Source organism: Vicugna pacos, chromosome 11, assembly GCF_048564905.1.
Source record: "Vicugna pacos chromosome 11, VicPac4, whole genome shotgun sequence".
In the NCBI taxonomy this organism is placed as follows: domain Eukaryota; kingdom Metazoa; phylum Chordata; class Mammalia; order Artiodactyla; family Camelidae; genus Vicugna; species Vicugna pacos.
The window spans coordinates 67,866,540-67,894,442 of record NC_132997.1 but is presented as its reverse complement, the minus strand read 5'-3'; the positions used below and the strand labels follow the sequence as shown (position 1 = coordinate 67,894,442).

General features: G+C 39.7%; 1 protein-coding gene across 1 annotated transcript; it reads left to right on the top strand.

Annotated features, from left to right (window-relative positions):
- The first annotated feature begins 3,458 nt into the window (after nt 1-3,458).
- ANKRD22 (ankyrin repeat domain 22) lies at nt 3,459-26,772 on the top strand. The gene is made up of 6 exons (XM_006211058.4): nt 3,459-3,683; nt 15,893-16,084; nt 19,511-19,618; nt 22,108-22,185; nt 25,563-25,661; nt 25,939-26,772. The coding sequence occupies exons 1-6, from the start codon at nt 3,663-3,665 to the stop codon at nt 26,014-26,016; spliced, it is 576 nt and encodes a 191-aa protein (XP_006211120.2). The 5' UTR covers nt 3,459-3,662; the 3' UTR covers nt 26,017-26,772.
- The last annotated feature ends 1,131 nt before the right edge of the window (nt 26,773-27,903 follow it).

Below are 27,903 nucleotides of genomic sequence, written 5' to 3'. Positions count from 1 at the left end.
GTCATCCCAGATCTGCTATTTCCCCCATGTATCTTATATCAGATTGAGAATTCCTGCTATTTTTTTTTTTAGCTTCTAAACATCTCTAGAGTATTATTCAGAGTATCTGTCAGAGTCCAGTAAGGAACCCTACTAGATATTTCAACAGAAAGATTTCATAAAAGAAATCTGTTAAGTGGACCTTGGAGGGCTGAAAAAGCAAAGAGGAAACCCTAAGGCAACTGAGAGAGGATTACAGGAGCAGCTAGCTAGCTGCCACCTCTCAGATGGAGGGAACAAGGAGCAGAGGTTGGGGTTGTCAGAATTTAGCAGCTTGGGGGAAGCACCCTGAAATTCTTGGGACCCAGACTGTAAGAGGGGCCGTTGTCTGGTTGTTGCTAATCCTGCAGGAGCTCAGGGGAGGCGTTTTATCCCATTGGGCTGTGAGAGGGAGACGGCTGGTGCTGGTACCTCTGAAGGGTATGATTAGACTGGTTGTAATGAGAGGGACTGTGAAACAAAGCTGGACCAATTACTGTCTCTAGGATGACAGGCTATTGCTGGGCTTAAGCTGATAGGATCAGCAAATGCACAGGAATGAGCCGGTCTCTTTCTTCCTCCTTAGCCTTGTGGTCCCCCTTGAGTGCTCCCTATTGTCAACATCACAGAACAAGAGATAAAGAAGTGTATTTAGCACCAGGAGACGGTGACAGTCAAATGATAAAAATAAAACAATTTTGTTTGAAGTCCTTTATTCAAGGAGAAACAACCCGTGGATTGGGGGAGTACCGTGTCCCGGAAACAGTGGAATATTTGGGCAAGAGTGAGTTTTATAGGTTGTTCGAAGCAGAAATGCAGAAACAGGGTGTGACTGGTCAGGAGGTTGGAGAGTTCTTCATTAGGCTAGCAGCTTAATCAGGGAATAAAGAAAATGTATCTGGTTTAAATCGATTGGCCTGGGGTTGCCTATCTGACCTTATTTAGAACAAGGATATCAGAACAGATTCTTGGTATTTGAGGACTGGCTGGCTGAAAATACTGTGTTTCTGGTAAAGCAGAGTACTTACAAGGACATGGAAGTTATGTAAGTTTCGGTTTGCTCTGACAGGGCACCCTCTGTCCTACAGAGTTCCTCCTTTTCTCTCCATCCTCGCTACTGCTCTTCTGCCTTTGGTACCACGATCTCTTGGTTGACTTAATGCAATAGCCTTCTAACTGGTCTTGCTGGTTTCTCTCTTGTCTGCCTCAACTCCACTCTCCACACAATGGCCAGAGTGATGGCTTTATTACATACATGAAATTCTGACCATGACACTCCTTTAATTAAGTTCCTCCAGTGCCAGCCATTAGACACTGTTGGTGAGTCAAGATCTCAGAGTAGAACTCCCTTGGTATGTTCTACTGAACCTCTCTTGGAGGGGGTCACGTCTTCAGGATACACCTTGAAGGAGCCTCATTTTTCCTTTCAGGCTGTTAGGTGCTTGCTGGTCAGCAGAGGTTGGCTACATCCTCAACTGGTATCAAGTGGACTCCTTTAATTCTAAGCCTGCAGTGTCTGACTGAAACATTATTTCTTAAAAGAAGACATTTGTATATCTAAGTTATTTCCTAGAACTTCTTTTTCTTTTCCATTTTTGTAATTATGGGCTCAGTTTGCTAGAGAGTGAATCCTAAACACTTCTTTAAAAAGTGATGTGTTTCTCAGACCTCATTATGAGAGTACTTCAGCATGAGGGGTGCATGGGAAGCTTGTCCTGAACCCTTACACCTTCAAGATGCAGTCCAGGGAGCGATGCAGAATCCAAGTAGATGAGCTTTGGTCCTGCTGGAAATTACAGAAGGCTTTCAAGTTCAGTCAGGGAGCAAAGAGCTTGGAGAAGCTAACGATAACCTCAGCCAGAGAGGTAGTAACAGAGGAAAATTCTGTCCACACAAATTACTTACAAGAGGTTACAGAGAAAGCTAAAAGGGGGTTACAAGATTCGCATAAGAGGGTGAAGTACCCATTGGAAATACCATTAATGTTTAAGTCTATAGGAAAGACACATACATGTCTTACAGAATAAAGAAATGCAAAATCAAACTAAACCAAAGGGGAAGTCAGCTGCAATCTTAGTATGTATTGCAGACTTCCGTCTCCAACAGGAGAATTAGCTAATTCTTAAAACTCCTGGGAGGTTGGCCCCAAAGTCAAGTCTAGAATAAAGTATCTAATTCTTGTTATAACAGTTACAAGCATAGCTCACTGTGCTTCTCAGCAGAGTAGGAAGAATTTCCCTGAATATATATAGGCTCAGACCTTGGATCTTGCCACCTCATCTTGGCCACAAAGATCCTGAACTGTTCAGAGGACACCAATTTGCTCTGGCTGGTTGAATTCTTTCTTTCACAGGTATGTTTGAGTGTTTTAATTCTGGAAAAGTTTAGCTCTTTGCTGTGATTGTGTTAAGTTCAGAAAAAATGTGTGACTATTTGGTATTATATTTGGTATATAAAATGTTTACAATGTTTAAGAGATTTGACAAATTAGCGTGTTTTTGACCAAGTGGCCTGGTAATTCCATTTAAAATGTGTGATAGAGTAACTGATTTTAGACTTCTGATTTTAAAATTGAATGTTATAAAATAATTTGGCTACATTTGTAAATGGTATTCGAATGTTTAAGACAACTTAATGTTTATTATATTAGTAAGTTTAGTTTATTAGATTTACAAGACCATTTGGCTGGGAAAGTATTACTTATTAGGCTCAGAACTGAAGCACTGAGGGGAGGGTATAGCTCAGTGGAGAGCACATGCTTAGCATGCACAGAGTCCTGGGTTCAATCCCCAGCACCTCCATTAAAAAAAAAAAAAGAATTGACGTGCTCATAAAGAAAATTCAAATACAGTAATACTATAAATATAGCATAAATCTTTAAGATAATTTAATTAACTAGGATGTAAATGGGACTGATTCTTCAGAGTTTAGCTTTTTCAATTTGAATTGTTTAAACTCCTCGAAGATGCCCTTGAAAATGATTATGAGCCCATTTATGCACATAAAATAATATGGCTTATAAATTGAGCTTAATTTATTATTTTAATTAGTTTATTCAGACAAAACCATTAAGGAATAGTAAACAAACATATCTGTGCTTAAAGACAGCAGTAGTCCATAGTGACAGTTTTCAAGAAGATTTTTCACGAAGGTCAAGTCCTACGCAGACATACGTGGTTTTAAGACACGAGTTTGGTTGCATCTAGCCTTTCTCAATAGCCACTGAAAAACAGATTTCAGTTAGGAAATGTCCTACACACAATACTCCATTTTGAACCCCAAGTCCTTCCTGCCAATGTGAGACCTTCCCTTCCCCCTCAACTTTGCTTCCTTCTTGCCTCATGTTGCCACTGGCAGAGTAGATATGACTCAGAAACCGGTTCCTCCAGGCTGTAACATTAGATGATACACCGCTGGGGTCATTCATTACGTGGTACACTAATGCCCTTGTTTCATTGGGTTGGGCTCTCTGGAAGGTGCGTGGCTGTCTGGGTTGCTGGAGGAGCACTCCCAGGTGGGGAAAGAAAGGACTTGCCACCGACCCGAGCTTCTAGCGAACTTTCTCTCGGCTGGGAAGGATTTTGATGTTAATTGGAGAAGATTCAAGAAGCTGTTGAGGTGGAAAAAGTCTGTGAAGGACCAGCATGGGAATCCTATACTCTGAGGTATGTAACTGCTCTCGAAGTAAGATTCCAAAGGTGTTAAAAATTGCTCATGTCTTTCAAATGGAATTTCCTATCCCTGTTAGTATGTCTCCTTTTCTTCCGTCTAACGTTCCGTTAGAATATTAAGTCAAAACAAAGTCCTGCGTGTTAATCTTTTTGATATTTTTAATATTTGAAGGCAAATTATTTTGCAATCCCAGAACTTCAGCTAGATGTAAGCAGATAGAGATATCACATATATGTTGTGATGTTCAGATGTTTGCGAGGGTAATTGGATCTCAAAGAATGAAGTTCATGAAAATGGATTTAATGGAGTTGTGTTTTCTGATGTGAAATCTCCAGAGGACAAGTGTAAATTGTCCTCAACTGGATTTTCTAAACAGACAAAAGATAGACTGATTCTTTTACGGAACCACGTGTACAGAGTAACATCTTTCAGCTTGATATTTGAAAAGAAATTCACCTCTAGCAATTACTAACAAAGACCATCCCTGTACAGAAGAGGGATAAAAACTGAATATGGTTTTGATAGTTTGAATTTTTTCTTTTCACAGCTGATGGAAACAGAAATGCTTTTTCCAGTATTGAGAGTAACCTATTATAATCAAATGGATTTTTAATCATGTTTCAAAGGAGGCAAGAGAGTAGTATTTAAACAGGAGTCCAAGAGGTGTAATGACATTGTTATTCACTATTTACTCCCTCTCCTCCTTAACACAAATAACCGGTCAGTCTGCATTTCATTACAGATGCTCAACAGAGCCTCTTTGGGTGGTTCTTCTAATGTTAAAGGCAATGTCTCTGTATTTGCAGGTATGTCTAATGCTAGGGGGTGTGTGTGTGTGTTTGTGTGTATGTGTGTGTGTGTACGCCTTCCTGTAGTCAGCTTGCTCTTTGATTAGCTTGTAATTCTAGGTATGTTTTGCTCAGTGACTTTGGGCTGGTGAAGAACTCACATATATGAAAATGTCAACACATGTTATGTTCTAAAACACTACTGTGGCTTTTCTTAAACCTTGGATTGCCTAAGTGCCAGGGAGAGGAACTTGCTAAAAATGCAGTTTCTAGGGCCCCCACTCCAGAAAGTCAGTTTCACTCAGTCTGGGGTAGGGTCCAAAAACCTGGTTTTTAGAGGTGATTCTGATGTAGGTGATCAGCTTGCTACCCATGAGAGAGAAACACTTCTCCAGGCTAGTGCTTTTCAAATTTTAATGTGCATACAGATCACCACCCAAAGATCTTGTTCAAATGCAGTTTATTATTCTGTAATCTGGGCGGGGTCTAAGATTATGCATATCAGCTCCTGGAGAAGCCATCTGTCTAGGACCATGCTGTGAGAAGCCAGACTGTCGTCTAGGCCCTGGGAATAATTACTTCAAATAGTCTCTGCATGAACAGTATAATTGTTTGTTGTTGGGGTGTTGATTTGGCAAGTAGTTGAATTAAGGCAAGGTAAGCCGTGTTGAATTACAATTCAATAAGCCAGTCAATAATTACAATATATCAACGAGAATATCCCCAGAAGTGGGATGACTGTTTCACTTTTCAGATATATGGAAGACAAAGCAATGTGGGATTTGCTATGATATTTAAAAACAAACACAAACACACACGTATACACGTACCCTTAGAAAACCCTCACTTACCTAGAAACGCAGAGGTAATCATTCAAAGGATATAATTCATACTGAATCAAAGACAGTCTATGATTGTTGCCAGGCAACTCAGTATCCCAAGTGGAGGAAGACTCTAGGCCCTTTCACTTGACTCTGCTCACTTGTCCACTTCACGCTTTCATCAGCAGTAAACACCTCGAAAGTCTTAGTCACCTCCAGAAAAAAGATGATTGTCCACCTGCATGGGAAATAATTTCTCAGTTTGCAGAAATCTCTCTTGATATCAACTTCCTTTTTTCTTAGGTAAAAGTAGCCACCACTGAGCATACGTAAAACCTAGTTTGACTAGGCAGGTTTGTGCGAGACATGAGGCTTTGATCTCCCAGAGTGAAAACTGCGGTGAAGATGCTGTTTTGGGGATGGAAGAGTCTGGGTGTGTTTATGATGCTGTCTCGTTACTCTCCAGTCACCCTGAAACCAGGAGCTCTGCTTGCCAGGTGTGAGTGGTGAGCTCTGCGGCACAGATGTTCTGGTTTGGTTGCTGGGTTTAGACACCTCTCATTTTCAGCTGATGGATTTGATGGTGTCCCAGGGCAGTGGATGCTAGAGCTACACTCTGGATGCTGCCAGAGGTTTTAAAGATCCTCAGTATCCCCATGTATCAACTTCTCGATACCTGGACTAACGCTGTGCTAATAAATGGCCAGGATTAGGACAATGTGACTTCAGCAATGGATGAAAAAATGCTGAAGAGAGATGGGCTCTTTTAGTTTTGTTTTGCTTTTTTCCTTTCTTTTTTTGGTGAGAGGTGGAGGTAATTAAGTTTATCTATTTAATTACTTCTTTAATGAAGGTACTGGGGATTGAACCCAGGGCTTCATACATACTAGGCACACACTCTACCACTTGAGCTATGCCCGACCCCCCAGATGGGTCCTTTTAGATTGGAAGAAAGCTTAAGTTGCATTTGGGAGTTACATGTGAATGGATCGGAAAAAAAAGCTTAGTCCCACCCTCTGATATTCTGATGCAGACGGTCTGCGGTGGGACCCTCTGTGAGACTCTCCTATCTATAATTTTAAAGAGGTTAAGAAGCTCTGGCGTATTGTCTCAAATATGTAAACATAACCTACTCATCTGTCACGTACCAGTCTCTCATTTGTCCTGTATCAGTCGCTGGCATTTCCCAGGTATGAAGAACATGAACCACTAAGTAAGAATAGAGCCAAAGCCAGCGTCCTGCCCAACTTCCTGGTCTGGCACTGCCTTGAAGCATCTCTTTCTGTTTAAATTTTCAATCAAGTTCTACTTCCCACTTTGAGTGTGGCATGCTCCTCTAGACTGGGGACATAAATTTATCGTTTTTCCTTAGAGCTGTAGGGGAGGAAAAAAAATTCCTTTTCCCTTTATTCATCTTAGGTTCATTGTAAATTAGACTGACAGTGGAAAGATAGCAAGAGAAAAACTCATGGAAGTATATTAACACATGTGTCGAGCACATACAGGGTAGTATTCAGCGAAAAGTAACTCAAAGATATAGTTGGAACTTGAGCTCTCATAGCACCTCTTTATTTTTCTTAAATTTTTCTTTAATGGAGGTACAGGGTATTGAACCCAGGACCTTGTGCATGCTAAGCCCACACTCTACCCTCCTCCCCTCTTATAGCATCTTAACGGAAAGAGCAATAAATGTTTAGAGGAGTGGCAAGACAAAGGAAAAGGACTTTGGATTTCTAAGGCATCACATTGTGGGAAGGCAAATATGTAGGGGAGCTAATGGAAGATAAGGGCCAGTTAGTAAATTTTATTATGTAGATTACTTTGTTCCCTTCTCTGGGCTGCCAAGGGTAACTTTTGTCATTCCTGGAGGAGAGGGAGGAGGGGAACACGTTCACGAATTTATGTCCTGCGTTTAGCTAAATAGGGGGAAGTCAGAGAATGTTCTTGTTATTGTTTTCTTCTCAATTGCCTTTAGCCCAAAATAATTGCTAAACTAAGAAGTGTATTTTGGGTTGCAGATTCTGCTACCCTTTGGATCCTTGCATTGCTAACAGTTATGCCATTATATAGAGAGAGCACATATATATTTATTGAGGTATAATTGACATAACATTATATTACTTTCAGGTGTACAAAATAGTGGTTCAATATTTGTATATATTGCAGAACAGTCACCACAATAAGCCCAGTGAACATCTGTCACCATACATAGTTATTATCTTTTGATGATAACTTTCAAGATCTGATCTCCTGGCTGCTTTCAAACATGCAATACAGTATTATTAACTATAGTCCCCATGCTGTGCATTACATCCCAATGACTTACTCATTTTATACCGAGAAATTTATACCTTTTGATTCTCTCCACTCGCTTTGCACACCTCCCACCCTCTGCCCCCTGCCCCAGGCAACTACCAATCTCTTCTCTCTAAACCTGTGCTCATTTTTTCTTTGTTTTTTTTTCTTGTTATTGTTGTTTAGATTCCACATATAAGTGAGAGCATATGGCATTTATCTTTTTCTGACTTATTTCACTCAGGATAATGTCCTTATGATCCAGCTGCATTGTTGCAAATGGCAAAATTTCATTCCCCTTTATGTCTGAATAATGCTCCATTATAAATATATACCACCTCTTTATCCATTCATCCATCAGTGGACACTTAGGTTGTTTCTAATTTATTTTTAAGAACACAGGAGAGAATGAGGGAACATCCCAGAGTCAGACCTCATGTCTGCAGAAGAGGAAGTGCTTAGAACTCAGGGAGAGAACCTAGCTTGGAGTAATCACCCTCAGCTGTGTAAGCCCGACTTTTCAACAGGGCTGATTCATTTGAACCCTTATCACTCGTATTTGTTCATACCATTTACAATAAAAACAAACATTCAGTTAGGGCTTATTATGCGCCTGGCTGTGCTCTAAACATTTTATGTGTGTTAACTCATGTGATACTCACCACAACTATATGAGAGAGACACCATCATTATCCTTATCTTACAAATGAAAAAAACTGAGGCCAAGTTTCCGTAACTTGCCCAGAGTTAGGCAGCTAAAAAGTGCTTGCTGGCTACAGACCTGTGTTTGTACCTTCAGGGAAATCCTGCTTACGTCCCTGATGGACGTGCTACGTTCCTTTCACCCAGCTCCTCCTCAGGGATGTCACACACACTCCACGAGCACGTTAGTCTGAACCACTCTGCCCTTCTGCCAGTGTTCTTCCCCACTGGGATACACTATTGCCCTTTGCCCTTAGTTAAAAGAATAGGATAACTTAAATCCAGGTTCTGATGAAGTACATCCTACTCCCACCGGAAGAGAAGTGTTGCACTGCAAAGTTAGAATTAGAATTACCAAAATTAGAAAGAAGATGTTTAAGGACTTAAAAGAGCTCAGGAATTTGTGCCTAGGAGACTTGTAGAATCTTCAGGCTCCTGACCCGTCAGCTGGGGAAACAGGCTGTAAGAGGAATATCGTATTAAAACGATGCAGCCCTTTAAAACTTGGGAAGGTCTAATGTTAAGATTATCTATGAACAGAGATGCGAGCACGCACACACACACACACACATATACACACACACTCTTAATATTACTCCTTTGGGAATGGACCTATTTTCAGAGAGGCAGTTGTTACTGTAGAGAAGAGCACACGATTTACAGAAGAAGGGATGGTATTAAAATATTCAGCGTCCAGAGAAAGCAGTGTAGGCTGAGCAGGGCTTATGGGAGAGCTGGCACCCTCGAGGAGAGCTCCAGGGAGACAGGAATAGAGCTGTAAATAATGGGAAGGCTTTTGGACTGGAAGAAAACCTGGAATTCAGTCCCCATTGGGCCAGGAACTTGGGGCAGTTAGGGGAAATCATTTAACCTTTCCAGGCCACAGTTTTGATATCTGTAAAACAAGAGGGCTGGGCTGGGTTCAGCACTAAACATTGTGTCATTCCATAACAAGGGAGAAGGAAAGGCCAAGGCAACTGGAAGAAAAAAGCCTCCCTCACAATCTTACTGGCTCTCTCTGTTTACGTTGTTTGTATGTTTGAACCCCTAGCAAAACTTTGGCAGCGTAGATTTAATAAGAGCACCAAAGGGCTTCCACCCCAATTGGTTTCTTGATTCTTTCCTTGTACATTTTAAGGATTTGACAAATGATAACATGGTACTAAATCACACTTCAAAAAGAAAATGATCGTGTCAGTTTGTGAACAGAAACTGGCACTAAACATTTGTAAATATTTATTCATTCATTCACTCATCCTTTTATTTAATCAACAACATTTATTGATCACATACTACATTCCAGGCACAGGCTAGTTCCTGGTATACAGTGATAAATAAATAAAAGGGGACCTTGACCTCTTGGAGCTACCTATGTAAAATGAATATACAAGTTAAAAAAATTATTATGAATAGTGAAAAGAGGAATCAAGGCAGCAACCGGATAAAGAGAGCATATACAAGAGGAGAGTATGTATGTCTTTAGATTTGACCTGAAAGGCTCCTCTGAGGTAGTGACATTCGAGCTGAGCTCTGAGGAATACAGATCTAGTCTTGAGAAGCTTGGGGAGAGTGTCGCGGACAGGGGATGTGCTGTGGGGGGTCTGAGGCATGGGAAGCTGGGCGTGTTGGAATAACTGAGCGGTGAGAGCAGTTCATCTAAGAGCAGGTAATAAGGAAGTTTATTGTCCAGTCAGAATTTAGAGTATAATAAAACTGACTAAAGGTTGATTTGCTTTTTTTCATCACCGTGCTCCAGTGATTTTAAATAATGTCAGTTTAACACGATCCTCCCACCCTTGGGCAGCCATTGTTTGACAGAAGTCTGGGAGCCTGGGAGGCAATGAGAGTGATCCTACGGCTTCCTTTCGGCCCTGCGTTTACCTCAGGTGGTCGGAAGTAGTAGGGAGAGTTCAGGGCTTCCAATTGGCTAGGTCCAGCGCCTAGAACCCACCCTTCCTCTGCCCTCGCTCCTCATGATTGGAGGCAAAGGCCTTCTCGCCCACTCCTGGTCCTCCTCATCACTGACCTCAGAGCTTCTCAGGTCTGAAGTGTGACAATGAGCCTCCTTTAGTTTCCTGACAGTGAGGACAACAGCACATTCTCAAGAAGACTTCGTTGGAGAAAGAATAGAAAACAGATGAATGTGTGCCTTGCCTTGATTTCCCCTTCACTGCTACTACTCCTCATAATCCAGCCACACTGGGCCTCTCAGAGGTGACATGTGGGCTGATACACAATTTGACCTAGAAGAAAGCCAGACATATAGCTAACAAGCCAGTGCAAAGACCAGAAAGAGAAAGAAAAATACCACATGATATCACTCATGTGTGGAATCTAAAAGAAAACACAACCAGGAGGTGTATAGCTCAGTGGTAGAGCACAGGCTTAGCATGCACGAGGTCCTGGGTTCAATCCCCAGTACCTCCATTAAAAAAAATAAATAAACCTAGTTACCTGTCCCCCGCAAAAAGTACCTCCAATAAGAATAAATAAACCTAATTTCCCCCCTCCAAAAATAAAAAATAAAAGACACAAACAAACTTATTTACAAAAACAGAAACAGTCTCACAAACATAGAAAATAAACTTACGGTTACCACGGTGGGAAGGGAATGGGAATGGATAAACTGGGAGTTAGAGATTTGCAGATACTAACTACTATATATAAAATAAACAACAAGGACCTACTGTATAGCACAGGGAACTATACTCAATTTCTTGTAGTAATTTACAATGAAAAAGAATATGAAAAGGAATATATGTGTGTATGTATCTGTATGACTGAAACACTATGCTGTACACCAGGAATCAACACAACACTGTAAACTGACTATACTTTAATAAAAAAAAATTTTAAAAAAAGAAATGAACATGGCACGCCCCAGAAAGAGCTAGACTGTCACGAGCAAAGACGAAGCTAATAGATGAGATTGGAGAGAAGAGTGCACCTGTGTGCTCGATTGATCTTGTGCCTTAGTTTTTCAGATTGTGCAGAGCACAGCCCTAGGGAGCATCATTCACAGTTTAATCCATGTGGATTTGTGTGTGCTGTTGTTGAACATTCCTTCTCTTCAATCTCCTCGCCGTCTTCCTCTGCGTCTTCACTGACGTCTCATGTTAGTCTCCACTTCAGTCTATTTTCTTCCTTGTTCACCATTGTTGCTTTATGCCCATGACTGTTTCTTCTTTGAAGTCTTATGTCCCTTTATCTTCTCACTGCCGCCCAGTATCCTCCAGCATCACTTCGACCTTTCTTGACTACTGAAGCACAGCTTCCCCTTTCTTTCTGTTCCCTGAGGTCATCCTTGGTGACCTCAGTATCCACAAGCCTTTAGTCTCTTCTGTTGGCCTCTGTCTTTAGTTCAAATCAGCCACCCAACAAGACCACTCACGACTTCTCATCCTGGACAAAGTTTTACCATGACATTTCGAATTTGCTACCTCTAGCTCCTATCATAACTTCTTAGCCAGTCGCATTTCCCACTGGATCACAAGCACTGATCCTTCTTCATGTTTCTGTCTGCTTCTCTCTCTTTTTTCATCCAGTCCTTTAGTCTCCACTTGGTTTACATACGTTGCCCAGTCAATCCCAATCCCACGGTGAACTACTCTCCTTTCACACCCCTTGCCTGACACGTGTTTCCTAATCTTTGCTCTTTGTCCCCTACACTGTCTCCACCCTTGACTGTAGGTTTGCTGAAGAACATCACGAACTCCTATTGCAGTCTCAGCCAGCAGCGCCTTATAGTGTTTCCTCCACCTGATGCTTTAAGTAGTTTCATATTTTTGTTCGTCTCCTGTGGCACTTTTCATTGTAACTCTCCCAGACCTTCCCCACCAGGCTCAAGAGCCTCTTCCACCTTTGTCTCAATCCAGTCTCCTATGTCATTGCTGGGGAAGAAGAATTTCCCTCTACCCTTCCAGTTTCTTCTAGCTGGTCTATGAATTAAACTGACATGAGGCAGATTAACCAGAGAAAATCAAACAAAAATTTAGTACCATATACACACAGAAGAGACCCAGGAAAATGGAGGAACCTGACAACATGGCTGAAGCCCTCGCCTTAAATACCATCTTCAGCTAAAGACAAAGAGGATGTTGGGGGCAGTGGTTTGGGACTTCAAAGGGGAGGAAGACATTTCATATAAAGATGGAAAAGCAAATATTTGGTAATTAAATGTTTGCTGGGCCATGCAGAGACAATGGGACACAGAGTGGACTCTGATCTCGAGGCTCTGCCGAGTTTCCTCTCTGTTCTTTGCGGCCATCTCTGGTGATAGCTCTGTTCCAGAAAAGACCCTTTTATCTCAATTCTTTAGGCAGCTAAGGGGGAGGTAAAAAGAAAGACTCTCTGAGTCTTCAGTTTCTTAAAAATAATCAGGCTAAATCAATCCTCATGCTAAAGAGACACATTTTTGGGTGGCAAGTTTTGCTCCTCTACATCATTAGCACATTCCCATTATATTTAAATATAATTACTGTTTATTGAGTTACCTATGCTTATCAGTTTACTTATGATAAATACATATCAGCATAGAGGATGAAGATCAAATCTCAGGCTTTCTGGCAAAAAAATCCAGCTAATGTAAAATTCTCCCTATCCTAAATAGTTATCTTTCCTCCCTTGCTTTGGCCTTAGAACCACATTGTCATTTTGTTTGGCAAGGTAATACTTCCACATTTGTTCTCTATCCTATCATTCATTCTCTTTCAGTAATTATTTGTTTATTGTTTTAAATTGAAGTCTAGTCAGATACAACATGTCCATTTCTGGTGTACAGCAGAATGTCCCGCTCAGACATATACATACATATTTTTGTTTTCATACTCTTTTTCATTATAGGTTATTACAAGGTATTGAATATAGTTCCCTGTGCTATACAGAAGAAATTTGTTTTTTTAATCTATTATATGTATAGTAATTAATATTTGCACATCTCGAACTCCGAGTTTATCCCTTCCCACTTCCTTTCCCCCTGGTAACTGTAAGTTTGTTTTCTATGTCTGTGAGTCTCTTTCAGTAATTATTTATTCTTTCATAACCCCGTCTGCCAGTCTTCAGTGGCTTCCTTTTTTTTTTCTTTTAATAAGTAACTGTAAGGGTAGCTTACATGAATCGGTAAACTATGAGTCGTTCTCGAGCTGGGTGCTTCATCTACATAGTCACGTTTAATCCTTTCTGTAACCTCATGAAGAGGATGTGCATCTTAAATGGAGAAAGACACTGAGCACAAATTGTTTAAACAGCATATCCAAATAACATAACTGCCTCATGGTGAAGTTGAGATTGGAACCCAGGAAGTTTGCTTCCAGCTCCTGTACTTACAACCACTTGATGTCACCACTTTGCCTCCCGATGTGCAGAGCCTTGGCTGGACCTGGGATTGAGAAAACACTCCCAGGCACTTTGGACTCTTGCAGGAAAACTGTCCACCTTTTCCTTTCCTCTTTTTAGTTAACTCTCAGTAAAGACTTCGAGCAGCCCAAGCAGGAGCTTTCCGTGATGTCCTGTGGGCATGTGGGCACAGCGTTGTCAAGTCTTTCAATTTTTTTAAGAGAAGCTGGAAAACCAGATTACTACATGACAAATTCCAGTTTTTTTTTAATGTTGTAATTTAAAATTTTAAGAAAAGAAAAATGAACAGTTTGTATATGATGTCTGAGTCAGCAAGATACTTTGCTTTTTAGCAGAAAAATTAACACTATAGCCACCTGTTTTCAGTTCTGCACAGCAGACCGTCAGTTCCCAAGTGCTAGTCTGTAAGCTGTAGTGATCAGTGGCAAATTTTCACTGGTGGATGCTGAAATTAAGGGCCAAAAAAAAAAAAACAACCCAGCAGTATTGGACATAGAAAACAAACTCTGGTTACTGAAGGGGAAAAGGCAAGGAGGGATAAATTAGGAGTTTGGGATTAACAGATACACATTATTATATATAAAATATATAACAACAGGGACCTACTGTGTAGCACAGGGAACGATATTCAGTATCTTGTAATAATATATCATAGGAAAGAATCTGAAAACATGTGTGTGTATACGCATAACTGAATCATTTTGCTTTAAACCTGAAACTAACATGTAAATCACCTGCACTTCAATGAAAAACAAAATTAAAAAAAACTGAAATAGTTTTTTTCACACAGCTAAATCTATGTAATATAATGGACTGTTTTTTCCCTCTGCCGGTGCCGACTTGTCTGACGTCAGTGCTTTTATGACCCTGAGCTGCTCCCTGGTGGAGACTGAGTTTATAACAGCATGGAATCCTTTCAGTGGCTTGTATGGCTCATGCAACAAATCATTTGTATGTGATGTCTAATTAAAAATCAGACATCACAATTTAATTTAACTTTCTAAGTTTTAAAAAAATTTCCTCCTTTGCATTTGGGCTATATCTTTTTTCTGGTTTCTCCTACAACCTCTCTGACCACTACTACTTTATCTCCTGGCAAATATTGCTAATTAATTAAGTTAATACTTAATAAGCAGAAATAAAGCTTCCATAAGTTGAGCATCATTCATATGACAGGCATTGTAAGCACTTTTTTTACACTGTCTAATTAAAATAAATCTGAAAATATTTAGTGTTTGCCCATTATGTGCCCAGTGCTGAGTTATAAGCTGGGAATATGGTGGTGAAAGGAATGAGGTGGTCTTTATCCACATGGAATTTATAGCCTGAACTTTAGTGCCTTCCCTCACTCACTGTGGTCTCAGCTCCTCCTGATTCACACTACCCTGAAACACACAATTATAATTAATTAAGAAAAGAATTATAGTTGCACCAGTTGCTCTGAAGGAATGCTGGAGTCAGGAAAGACTCAGATAAAATGAAAATTAAGTTATGATACGAAGGATGAGTTAGCAGTTAGCTAGGTGAAGAGAGAGGTGAAAGAGTGTTTTGTTTTGTTTGTTTTGTTTTGTTTTTGTAGAGGGAGCAGTAAGGGCTGAGGCCCAGATGGAAGAAAGTAACTACGAGATATTGAAAAAAGGAGAGAAGTCCAGTGGGAGAGCAGAGAGGTTAAAGCAGGCAAGATGAGGTCTGCTCAGGTCTTGCTGTTAAACTCCCATTGTGCTTTGAGAAGCTCCTTATAATGCCTTCTAAAATAAAATAAAGCATCTAATTGCAGTTAATTACCTGTTACGTTATTTGTCTGAAATAGGTGCAGAGTGTACTGTACAGAGTTCCTTGAACAAGGGGCCACACATCTTTGTCCCGTCTCCTAGTATTGCCCTAAACTCTGATATGCTGGTTTTATCTTGAGTAAAAACCTGCTTTTCTGACAGGCATCATCTATCTGTGAACCCAATGCACAATTCCCTTACTGAGTCGAATCTACAACATTGCATCCATCTATTCACTCATTTGTCCATTCCATGAACTTTTTTGTCTACCAAGCAACTTAGGAGATTGTAAGAGGTTCCTGGGGGACTATTGCTTGCTCTAGACTTAAGGCTAGACATAATTGAGATCCCATGGCTCATCTACAAAGCAGTATATTACAAATTGGAAACACTGAATTATAAGGTATTGGATGATTTTTCTTTTCTTAGTGTGGTTTAACAAAACCTGCTTTTCTTTTCCTCTCTGTAGCCCATCTGCCAGGCGGCCTATCAGAATGACTTGGGTCAAGTGTGGCGGTGGATGAAGGAAGACAGCAACTATATCAACGTTCAAGATGGCTTTAACGGAGACACCCCCCTGATCTGTGCTTGCAGGCGGGGGCACCTGAGAATTGTTTCCTTCCTCCTAAGAAGAAATGCTGATGTGAATCTCAAAAACCAGGTGAGGCCGTGACCGGGCTACTTCTTTCTCCTCTCAGCAATGGAGGCAGCAAATGTCTTTTTCTCTTTTTTTTTCTTTTTCATTGAGGTATAGTTGATTTACAATGCTGTGTTTCTAGTGTACAGCATAGTGATTCAGTCATACATGTATATGTGTATATATATATATATATATATATATTCTTTTTTATTACAAGGTAATGAACATAGTTCCCTGTGCTATATAGTAAGTCCTTGTTGTTTATTTTATATATAGTAGTGTGTATCTAAACTCCTAATTTATCCCTCCCCTCTTCCCCCTTTGGTGACCATAAGTTTGTTTTCTATATCTGAGTCTCCTTCTGTTATGTAAATAAGTTCATTTGTATCATTTTTTAGTTTCCACATACAAGTGATATCATATATTTGTCTTGTCTGACTGACTGCACTGAGTATGATGATCTCTAGATCCATCCATGTTGCTGCAAATGGCATTATTTCATTCTTTTTAATTTTCTTATTGTTTGCAGCTCCTAATACCTTTTTTTTTTTTGCCTTACTTTAGAGAGACTGGTATATATTGAGGCCATATTATCAGTTTAAGAAGCAAAATAAAACATAGTTCAATGAGCAGGCATATTTTGTGGGTTTTGTTGTTAGTTATGTCCTTGTATTTCTGAAAAAAATTTTAAAAAAGGAACGGTTCACTCAATTGTCTGGATAGAGCTTCTTCCTTTTTTCCCTCCTCCTCCTCCCCGTGCTTTTCCTTGCCCCTCCTCTCCTCCTGCTTCTCTTCCTCACTGTTACAGAAGTAAGGGGAAAGATTTCCTGGGAAAAAAGTATTGACCCGGGGATGTTATTTCATTAGTTAGATTTTTACCTACTATGTCAATGTTCTGATCTCCAGAAAATCCTACAATTTGCTTACAGAATGAAAGCATTTCAGTGAGTAATTTGCCAGGAACAAATATGCTCATGAAGCCAGACAGAAAGGCATAAAGAATATACTTAAAGATGCATTATTAGCTGACTTGGGGTCTTGAGGATTAAGGAAGAGTGAGACACGTGTGTACTGCTGAGAATGTCCATTCAGAACCTGCTCAGATATCCAGAGTCTGTATCACAGTAAAGGCAACATCCGAAGTACACTGAGCAAATATAAAAAGTCACTTTTTGTGATGGTTATGAACACCCTGTACGCACTCAAGTACATTCAATGAGGAAAGACAGCCTGTAGGTCCCACTTGCCCCTTCCAGGTCAGCTTAGAGAGCAGCTCAGTTGGAGTAATAATGTATCATCGGAAAATGGATCACTTCTGATCTTTCTTGTTTGTGCTTCCTATTTCTTGTGTAGTGGGATTTAAAAGCAAGTCATGGCAGTGCTGACTCTAACCGATGTGCAGCTTAGTGGCGGGACATGATGGCCCCAGCACACAGCTGAGGAGCCAGGTGGGTGGTGCTGTGGTGGGAGGGGGTGACAAAAACAGAGGTCTCTGCATTCACACCCTCTCTGGAGACTGGGCACTAGGAAGCTGAGGGAGGGAGACGTCTATGAACACAGGGATGGGGTTGACGAGGCACTCTTGTCTCCGTTTTGCAGATAATCTGAGCCAGCCTGTTCATGGAAATAAGGACAGGACTTTAGCGGATACTTGAGTAGAGATTTTATCAAAAGCAGCATTGGATTTGTGATTTTCTATTTTTAAAATAGTTTTAAAGGTTTTAAAATGTTTAGTCTTCTCCATTTTTCCCAAATACTAATTTTTGCATGTTAATAACTTGAACTGTACCTTGTCATTTCTTAAATCTATGAGTCATCTTCCAAAGCACTAAAGAAATCAAGACCTTAAAAACAAACAGAAAGCTCCATTACTGGTACAGATGCATGTGCCAAATAGAGGATGGATTTCATGGAAACCAAATTAAATTAAAATATAAAGGTACCTTTGTTTTATTTTGTTTGTTTGTCTGTTTTTTGGTCTGTCAAATTGACCAGGATTAAAACAGAAAATCAAGTGTTGATCAGGAAGGAAATTTATTTTATTTTATTATTTTAAAAAAATTATTTATATTTTGGGGGGGTAATTAGATATTTATTTATTTAAATGAAGGGACTTAGGAACTAGGGATTAAACCCAGAACCTCTTGCATGCTAAACACACAAGCTACACTCTCCTTCTCCCTGCCTCCCCACCAGGCCTTCACAGGAAGGAAGTCTGAATCATTATTATTTTACTGGACAAATTAGCATCACAATAGGGAAAGCATTAATGCTTTTTATGCCAGGAATTATAATTTTCAAAACTGATGCTAAGGACAAATTTAGAAATGTTGACAAAGCTTTGTGAATGAGGATGTTCAAGCAGTGTTATTTATGAAAATGAAAAGTTAAAAATTTGAAATGTTCAACAGGTAGAGTGTGGCTAAATAAATCAGAATAATTCCATTCAATGATAAGCCATGCAGCCATTAGTTACGTATTTAAAAATATTAAATGGCATCAGAAAATGCACATATTCTAAACATTTACTTAAAAAAGCAGATATGATTTTGCATGTGTAGTATGACCCTATATTTTAAAATTCCACATATATGCATTTTAAAAGACTGGATGAAAATAAGCAAAATAGCAATAATTAACCCTGGGTTGTTTGATGTGGGTGATTTTAAATTCTATCATTATACTCTTGTCGGTTTACAGAATTTTTACAGAGAGCATATATACCTTGGTATTAGAAAAACAAAAAAACTCTTATTTAAGAACAGTGGAAATGTTCTCTGTTCTCTCTGACTCTCCCCCTTCCCTCGTTGATTTGGCTGGTATTCCACTCACCGTGGCCTCTTTTGTATCATACTTATTTGTGCAACTTCCTGTCTACTCCTGTTTGATTATGAGGCCCTGAGGCTTTATAAGCCCCACAATTCCTAAAAGCGTTAATTCTATCACCTGATAAATAATTCACATATTTAAAGAATTAAATTGAGTCATTTCCATTCTTCCGGCACTGCCTGTGTGCATGTAGGAACATGGAAAAATTGTCATGTGGTTAAATTTTCCCATAAACAAACTACAAAATGAATAATTATGGACCGTAGATGATTAAAGAGTAACTATAGCTTTTCATACTGAATTCAGTCCTCTGATTTTATCCCAATGTATTTTTCCCCCAAACTAAGGTGAGTTTGAGAATCCATCTTTTGATGATTTGTAAAATGTACATTTCACCTGTCGTCTTTCTGTGCCAACTTTTTCTTTAGACTTTTCTGGGTTCAGTGCCCTGGTCAATGGAAATTTGGGTTTATTAATTAGACATACTCCACAGAAAGAGGTGCCGTGGGGACCACAAGAAGAAAACGCACCAAGTAAAGTTTTGATATGGTAATCCAAAAATATGCAATTTGAAGTGTCATCTTTTATTGATTAAAAAGTCCTTTTCTTAATTTTCAGAAGCAGAGAACCTGCTTGCATTATGCCGTGAAGAAAAAATTTACCTTCTTTGATTATCTGCTCATTATCCTCCTAATGCCTGTCCTGCTTATTGGCTATTTCCTCATGGTGAGTACGACACTGGTGAAAGCAAAGGGTAAATGGGTAGGAGATCACAGCAGGACTCAGTAAGTTTTGCCAAGTTGGTGAGATGCAAAGGAACAGTAAAATAAGCTCTGGGTTTGTAGTCTGTAAATGACATTGCCAACACACAGGCAATGCTGTGATTGAAGTAAAGAAGAAAGGTAAATTAATCAGCGGTAAAGTAATCTGTACAACGTTTTATTTAGAAAAATAAATTAACCTACATTAAGAATCATCTGAAGGAAAAGCAAAAATCCTGAATATTAAAAAAATATTCTTAAAAAATCAGGGATGGTGATGGCTCAGTGGTAGAGTGCGGGCTTAGCATGCACAAAGTCCTGGGTTCAATCCCCAGTACGTCCATTAAAATAAAATAAAATAAAATAATTTTAAAAAATCCCTTTCCTACTGTTTCTTTTCTCTCTCTCTCTCTCTTCCTTTTTTTTTGTAAAAAGACTCTAAGTTTTGTACATATCTTTCTAAGTTTCTGATTTTTAAGGACCCACCCTGGTGTGAGTGAAAAAAACAGTTCTCAGGAACTTTGCATCCAGAAGCTGGCAAACATGGGAGATCTTTGTAGAGAATTTGAAGCCCACCTTTCACCTGGGTAGATTCATTCATGCTTAAAGGAATCTTTGACATGCAGTCATTTGCTTACATACAGAAAGATATCATTGGTATAGGAATGCATATTAGTCATATTAGTAGAAGACGAAGCTTAAGTTGTTTTTGTTTTTTCGAATAGAGTGACAGGTTTGCGCTGACTTATTCCCTTTTTCTCATCTGGTTCCTCTCGTGGTCAGTTCCGCCTCTGAGAGATGACTCAGCAGATGTGTAATTTCCTCCAGTTAAATGACCCTTCTCGCTGGTGCTAATAGGTCGTGGGTGTTAGTTATGCCTGTTCATGTAAGCTTCAGAACAGTCTGCCAGTAAGTAATGTTATTACCTCCTCGGGTGATTAAATGTTATAGATGCTGAAGAACGATAATTAAGTATGATAACATTGATGCTTGGATTTAGGAGAGAAAAATTATAATTTATTGATAAACACATAATCTGTTTATACTCTTGAAAAAGTTCTTTAAATACTCTTGTTTTAGTACAGAGCATTTGAATATTTGTGGTTTTGGGGTAGGGAGTTCTGTTGTTCATTTCCAAACCTTTTTAGAGATTATGAAGAAGAAAATTACAACTGTGATTAGCAAAGCTGATTCAGAATTTGTTGACACACAGCCTTGCTCTCTAAGTCCAGTGTTTAAATCTCAAGACCTAGGCAAAAATGCTCATTGTAATGGGTAACTCAACTCTGATTGCACATGTATCCTACTTATTCATGGGGCCTGAAATTGTCAGTTTGTGACACGCAAGGGATAAGTGACGTGAGAGGGAAGGGACCAGAAAGGACTGTGTTATATCAGAGGAGGATAGGGAGAAAGGAGGTTTAGACGTTGTCACAGGAGGGAACACAAAGAGAGAAGACAACTGAGTGGAGCTTCCTAAATGGTAAAGGGGCTGAACCCCAGGACATGCCCACCTGAGCAGGGAGAGCTGTGCTCCCTCAACAATGGGGTGGTGGAGGGGAAGCTCAAGTGTCCTATGGTCAGAATCTCAGGGATGAGGCAGGAAAAATGGACTTCTGAGGAGCCTAGTTAATTCCACTCACTTGTTCAATCATTCAACACATACTTATTTTAGACCTACTATGTGCCATACACTATGTTAGGGATACAATGATGAAAAAAACAGGTGTAGTCCATGCCCTCATGAGACTTAGAGGGTGGTGAAAATGAGTCATTAATCAAATGACAGAAACACATGTGAAATTAACACGAGGTAGGTGGTATAGAGAGGTGCTCAGGGTTGGGAGAGCCCTGGCCGGGTAGATCGGGAATGCTTCCTGGAGGAAGAGGGGCTTTGACTGAGCTATTAAAGATGAATTTACCAGGCAGAGAAGAGAGAAAAGAGGCTTCTAGAGAGAAGAAACATTCAATTTAACTCTTCTATGGCAGGAGGGAGGCTGGTGGGAATGAAAGACTAACAAAGGCCAGTGTGGCTGGAGCACGTTGAGCTGGGGGTGGGGCTGCAAGTGGAGGCTGAAATACGTGGGGCCTTGTTGGCCAGGCTGAAGACTTTCCTTTTGCCCCCGGAGCAATGGGATGTTATAGAGGGAAAAACAGGTCACTGGACCCCATCCTCAGTAGAATTTGACGGGTCTAGGGTGGGGCCCAGGTTTCGCGTTTCTAAGTTCCCAGGTGCTGACGCTGCTACCCCAGGTCCACATTCTGACAACCATGGCTTCATCTAATCGATACTTGAGGGTGGTGAGGACATGGGGCAGAGTTTAAGAAAGATGCACAGACGCATAGGGGTGTTGGGATGAAAAGGAAGCCCACTGATTAGAATAGTCCAGGCATAGGTGGAGACAGTGTTTGTAAATAAACCTCTCCTGTGCTTGTGCTTGCTGGTTGGAACAGGTGTCAAAGACGAAGCAGAATGAGGTTCTTGTACGAATGCTGCTTAATGCTGGTGCCGAAGTTAACGCTGCAGACTGTGTAAGTTTTTATTTTTAATGTTTTGAAATAACATTCAAAAGTATCATACTTGTGATGTATGAAGTTGCTAGCTTTGTTTCCCAAGACACTTGTGCTTCACTTTCTCCTTCCTTCCTCCCTCCCTCCCTCACTCCCTTTCTTTCTTTCCACTGCCAGTCAGGTAACCTCAAGATTGTTTATATCCTGCCACTAAACTCGTAGGAATAACATCTTTATGGAATATAGAACATCTTAATTAATTATTGAAGTATAGTCAGTTTACAATGTTGTGTCATTTTCTGGTGTGCAGCATTTTCTGGTGTGCAGTCATGCATATACGTACATATATTCATTTTCATATTCTTTTTCATTATAGGTTACTATGAGATATTGAATATAGTTCCTGGTGTTATACAGTATAAACTTGTCATTTATTGATTTTATATATAATAGTATCTGCAAATCTTGAACTTCCAGTTTATCCCTTCCCAGCTCTCCCCCATCTGGTAACCATGAGTTTGTTCTGTCTGTGAGTCTGTTTCTGTTTTGTAAATAAGTTCATTTGTGTCTTTTTTTAAGATGACACATAAGAGCGATCTCATATGGTATTTTTCTTCCTCTTTCTGGCCCACTTCACTTAGAATGACAATCTCCAGGTCCATTCATGTTGTAGCAAATGGCATTATTTTTGTTCTTTTTTATGGCTGAGTAGTATTCATTGTGTGTGTGTGTGTGTGTGTGTGTGTGTGTGTGTGTGTGTGTGTATGTATATGTATATACACCACAACTTCTTTATCCAGTCATCTGTTGATGAACATTTACATTGTTTCCATATCTTGGCTATTATAAATTGTGCTGCTGTGAACACTGGGGTGCATGTATCTTTTCAAATTAGATGAATATAGGACATTTTAAAAAGAACTTCTCCACCACTGAAGAGCAGTTAAGAAAAATGTAGGCTCTGATTACAAAATTTCATCCTCAGTAGTTAAGCTGGTGTCAGAAGGCCTGTGTGTGAACTTAGGCCACTTTATAGCTATGTGAGTTTTGGCGAATTTTAAACTTGACTCTCAGTTCCTCATCTATAAAATGAGGATATCACTAGCATGCACTCACAGGGCGCTTCACGTAAAGCGCTGAGCAAAATCCCTGGCACATAGTAAATGCTCAATGAATGCTAACAGCGGCTTCTGCAGCCAAGATCCCAACACGCAGGTGACAAGGTCCCCATCTGTAAACTAAGGAAAGATAAGGACGAAGATCATCGAGAAATCCACATGACAGTAAGAGCAGTGACAACAGGGCAGCGTCAGCTAAATTCTTCCTGTTTATAAATATAAGGTCTTGTTTTCACCTTTTACCCCACACCCTTGCACTCATCTTCCTCTCTCGAATGATCACAAAGGGATCAAGAATTTCACTGCTGGAAATTTTATTTGCTTATATTGGTGAAATGAAAATTTGTATTCCCAGTTCTTTATTGTAAAAGCAGACAAGCTGAAATTTGATCCTAAGAAAACCAATATTCTGTTTGTGATCCCTAATTTATTTTATGTTGTGTACCTGTGTGTGTGTGTGTGTGTATTACCACTGTTCTGTGATAGAGCAAATGTCCCCATCCTGTTTCTATGAATTATTTACAACAGTTTAGTTTTGGTTATATAGACATCATCGTGTGTGTGTGTGCGTGAGAGAGAGTACACAAAAACAAGGACCTACTGCATAGCACAGGGAACTATATTCAATTTCTTGTAATAACATATAATGGAAAAGAATCTGAAAAGAAAATATAACTATGTATGTACATGTATACCTGAATCATTTTGCTGCACACCTGAAACATTGCAAGTCAAACACACTCCAATAAAAAATTTTTTTAAAAAGAGAATATGTTTATTAAATGTACATTTTTACTTCTCTTCCTTTCTTCCTTTCTTCCTTTCTTTTCTTTCTTTCCTTCTTTCTTTTCTTTCTTTCTTTCTTTCCTCCTTTCGTTTCTTTCTTTCTTTCCTCCTTTCTTCCTTCCTTCCTTCCTTTCTTTCTTTCTTTCTTTCTTTCTTTCTTTCTTTCTTTCTTTCTTTCTTTCTTTCCTTCTTTCTTTCTTTCCTTCTTTCTTTCTTTCTTTCCTTCTTTCTTCCTTCCTTCCTTCCTTCCTTCCTTCCTTCCTTCCTTCCTTCCTTTCTCTCTTTCTTTCTTTCTTTTTTTGAGTAAAAGTAGATTTATTTAGAGAGATACACACTGCATAGAGTGTAAGGCAAGAGAACGGCAAGGAAAGAGGTGTATGAATTGACTGCTCAGGTTAAAGTAAAAGTGGACACACACTCCATTGACAGAGTGCGGGCCGTCCCCAAAGAGGAGGACGTGAAAAAGGGCGCTCGGCATGATGTTGCTAGTTTTTATGGGCTCTTTAGCTTCACATGCCTACAGGTGGGACCATTCCAGCTACCCTGGGGAAGAGGCTGGGATTCCCAGGAATTGGGCCACTGCCCATTTTTTGGTCTTTTGCAGTTAGCCTTGGGATTGTCATGGGGCCTGCGGGCATGTTATTTATCACACTGTTACAATGATTTTTGGATTAATTTGGATGGACTGCATCATCATTTCCTTAGATAACTTTGACATATATTAAGTAAGATGTTTTGAAAAACTAAGTAAAAGATTTGTTGAAGGTATTTCTTGGTCTTTTTATTTAAATTCAAAAGGTTTAAAACTTTGCCTGAGACCAAAATTTCTCTAGAGTTTTTCCTAGTTATCCATGTCCATGTCCATCTCTAGATAGAGAATTAATTCCTGTGCACACACAGGGGCACATGCATGCACACACAGACACCCTTTTTCCCCCACTATTTTTCAAAACCTATCTGAATATTAAGATCCATTTTCCAACTCCAAGTAATGCAGTGTATTCTATTTTTAGGTAATTAGACTCTTCATTTTACATGGAAAAATGCAGAGCCAGATCTGTATTTATCATGTTATCACTTAATAAAAATAAGCGATTGCAGCGTTATTTCCTATGATCTTAGAAGAATTTCTGAGAAATAAAATCCAGAGTTAATTCTGTTAATCTTGAGAGTCAAGGATATTATTTCTCCACTTCTTGAAAGGCAAAATTTGGGGTACAAATACCCCAGCTATAAATTTCTTTTGACCAGGAGTTGGTGTTTTAAATTAGACCCACAGAGGAGATCCACTCTTGTATAATACACAGTGTAAGCTACAACAAAGCGAGCACAGGGGACAGCTGTGTGGAACGGCACTGATCACACAGTTGCACGTAGATGGTGTGCAGACTGTTCGCTTAGTTGTACGCTACAGAACGTGGACAGTGCTTGCTAAAGAAGCCACACGCGATGATGTGCAAGGATGAGCTGCAGTGTCGGTCCCCTGTGTTTCAGTATGGCTGCACAGCGCTGCACTACGCCTGTGAAATGAAAAACCAGACTCTCATCCCTCTGCTCCTGGAAGCCCATGCGGACCCCACGATAAAGAATAAGGTAAGGATCTGTGGACCGTGGTCTGAGGTCCTTCCAGCAGCATAACCTTCTAACATCCGCCTTGGGCTGAAGTAAATTAAGTGCCTCTGATGTTGTTAACCGCAAGAGTAATTGTCCTCCTTAAGAAATTAAGTTACCCTATTACTGCTAGAACTGAATGACATTTAAAGCCCTTGCGAAGCCTGTGGGTCAAACAGTCTAAACTGTTTACTAGACCTTCTGCACTGACATCTAACTTTACTGGAGATAGATAACTGTCATTTCTTTATTTTCTCAGCACGGTGAGAGTTCCCTGGATATTGCTCGGAGACTAAAATTTTCCCAGATTGAACTGATGCTAAGGAAAGCATTGTAGTCTTTGTGGCCTCTTATGAAGAAGCAGAGAAAGTTAAAGAACTGGATTCCGTCTCCATCTTGAAGTACCGGTCTGTGGACCACTCGACCTGAAGGCCACCATGTTGTGGGGATGATGATGGTTGCCATGGGTGATGTTTTTGAAGAGCTTTGTGTTTATAATGTTTACCACGGTCGTGGTCTTTCCAGGGGAAATGCTAATGCTGTTGGATTCTTCACTTCACTCAAGAAAAGGTGATGTTTCAAACTCAGTCTCTCCTAAAGGAGGGGATTGGTGTTATCCACGTTCTCTCTTTCCAGCTGTGTCGCTGTTATAAAGATGCTGTCCCGTCCATATTCTGCCCCAGGAGGCAAGCGGTTCCTCTCAGGCCCCTTTGAGTAGTAAGAGGAAGAATCAGAGCACAGACATTTGTATAGAGTGGTGCATGTATGAGTGAGGGCTTAGAGACTCATATGTAAATATTCCTTTGGTGAAACAACTTAAACAAAATCGTCCATTGGTTGTCCCCACAGACATTTACAAATGCTACCAGCCGGGACTCTGTTTTTCTTTCCAGAGAGCTGGCGTACCAAGCATACCTCGAGATATTTTGCTATCGATTTACAAATAAGAGCCCTCTTGGTTTTGAACAAGATTGTGCAACTATCAAGTTGTTGTTTCAAAACTATCTTTGCAATTCTCTTGTGAATGTGAGGCAGTTACTTGTTTGTACTGTTATTTTTTATTGATAAAATTAAAAATATTACTGTGAATGTTTTGGATAATGGATTTCTTTATAAGAAATAGAAATATATGATGGGGTGGTGTCTGGATGATATGTAAAGAGGAGAGATTGTGAATATCAAAATATCTGTCTTAAGTCCATTGTCAGGGAGACAGAGGAAATAAACACATTTAAAAATGACTGGATTCTGCAAAGCAAGACTGAATCTTCAATATCTTTAGACGTGGACTAAGCCGCTCTATGTGTGGTAAGATATATGGTCTAAGAATGAGAGATTTACCTTCCGTGAACAGAACAGAGGTCTAACAAAAGTCAAATCCAGGAATATTTATTGAACTATGTATAGGGCCTTAAGGCACATATTTTGTGAGGGGAGCAGTAGCGTGTGGATACAGATTCCAAAGCCCTTAAAGCTCTCTTACTACATTATTTGACATCCATTCACATTGAACTGTGTTACCAAGTGACTCTGGACACTGGGAAAAAAAAAAACAAGTGAAACTTCACACATCAGTTTACCTTCAACACAGTGCCAGGATACCTTCGATTTGGTGTCAGAGTTTTGCAAAATTACCATACTAGTAACTCATGTACTTTTTAACTGTTGTCTTTGAAATTGTGTGAAAATTGAACAGTTTTCTGAAGAACTAAATCCAGATTTGTGAATGAGTTGGGGTGATTGTCTAACAGTAACTTTGTCAAGATCTTAGGATAAAATACGTAGTTTATTTCATTATATTCATGACATTATAAAACTTTCTTCCCAGCTTTTAATTTTTGAAGGCAGACATTAGCAGCCATTAGGTCTCCTAGCAACAAGCTGTAAACCCTCAGACGGGCACGGCCTAGACTCTAGGTACAGAAATACACATACACACGTTATGCAATACATAGTGCATTTATTAGAAAACTCATTAATATCCTACAAAAATATCTTGTCTGACACTCAACTCTGAAACTTGGCCTTTTCATCTATACTGTACATTGATTTTTCTTTTTCTTTTTTGGTTAAAGTAGCTTGGCTTCCTGAGGTGGGGTTATGTCTCCATGGCAATAAGGTGGAAACATCTAGCTTATTTTGTCAAACTCAACAACAACAGTCCAGAGATTCAAGACCCCTGACTGTGTCCCAGTGTGGAATTTTACTTGATCACTCCAAAAAT

Bases quoted from the DNA above. Each gene is read 5' to 3' on its own strand.
- ANKRD22 (XM_006211058.4), top strand. From the start codon at position 3,663: ATGGGAATCCTATACTCTGAG. The intron at 3,684-15,892 runs GTATGTAACTGC...TCCTCTCTGTAG, and splicing joins TGGGAATCCTATACTCTGAG to CCCATCTGCCAGGCGGCCTA. The intron at 19,619-22,107 runs GTGAGTACGACA...TGGTTGGAACAG, and splicing joins TTATTGGCTATTTCCTCATG to GTGTCAAAGACGAAGCAGAA.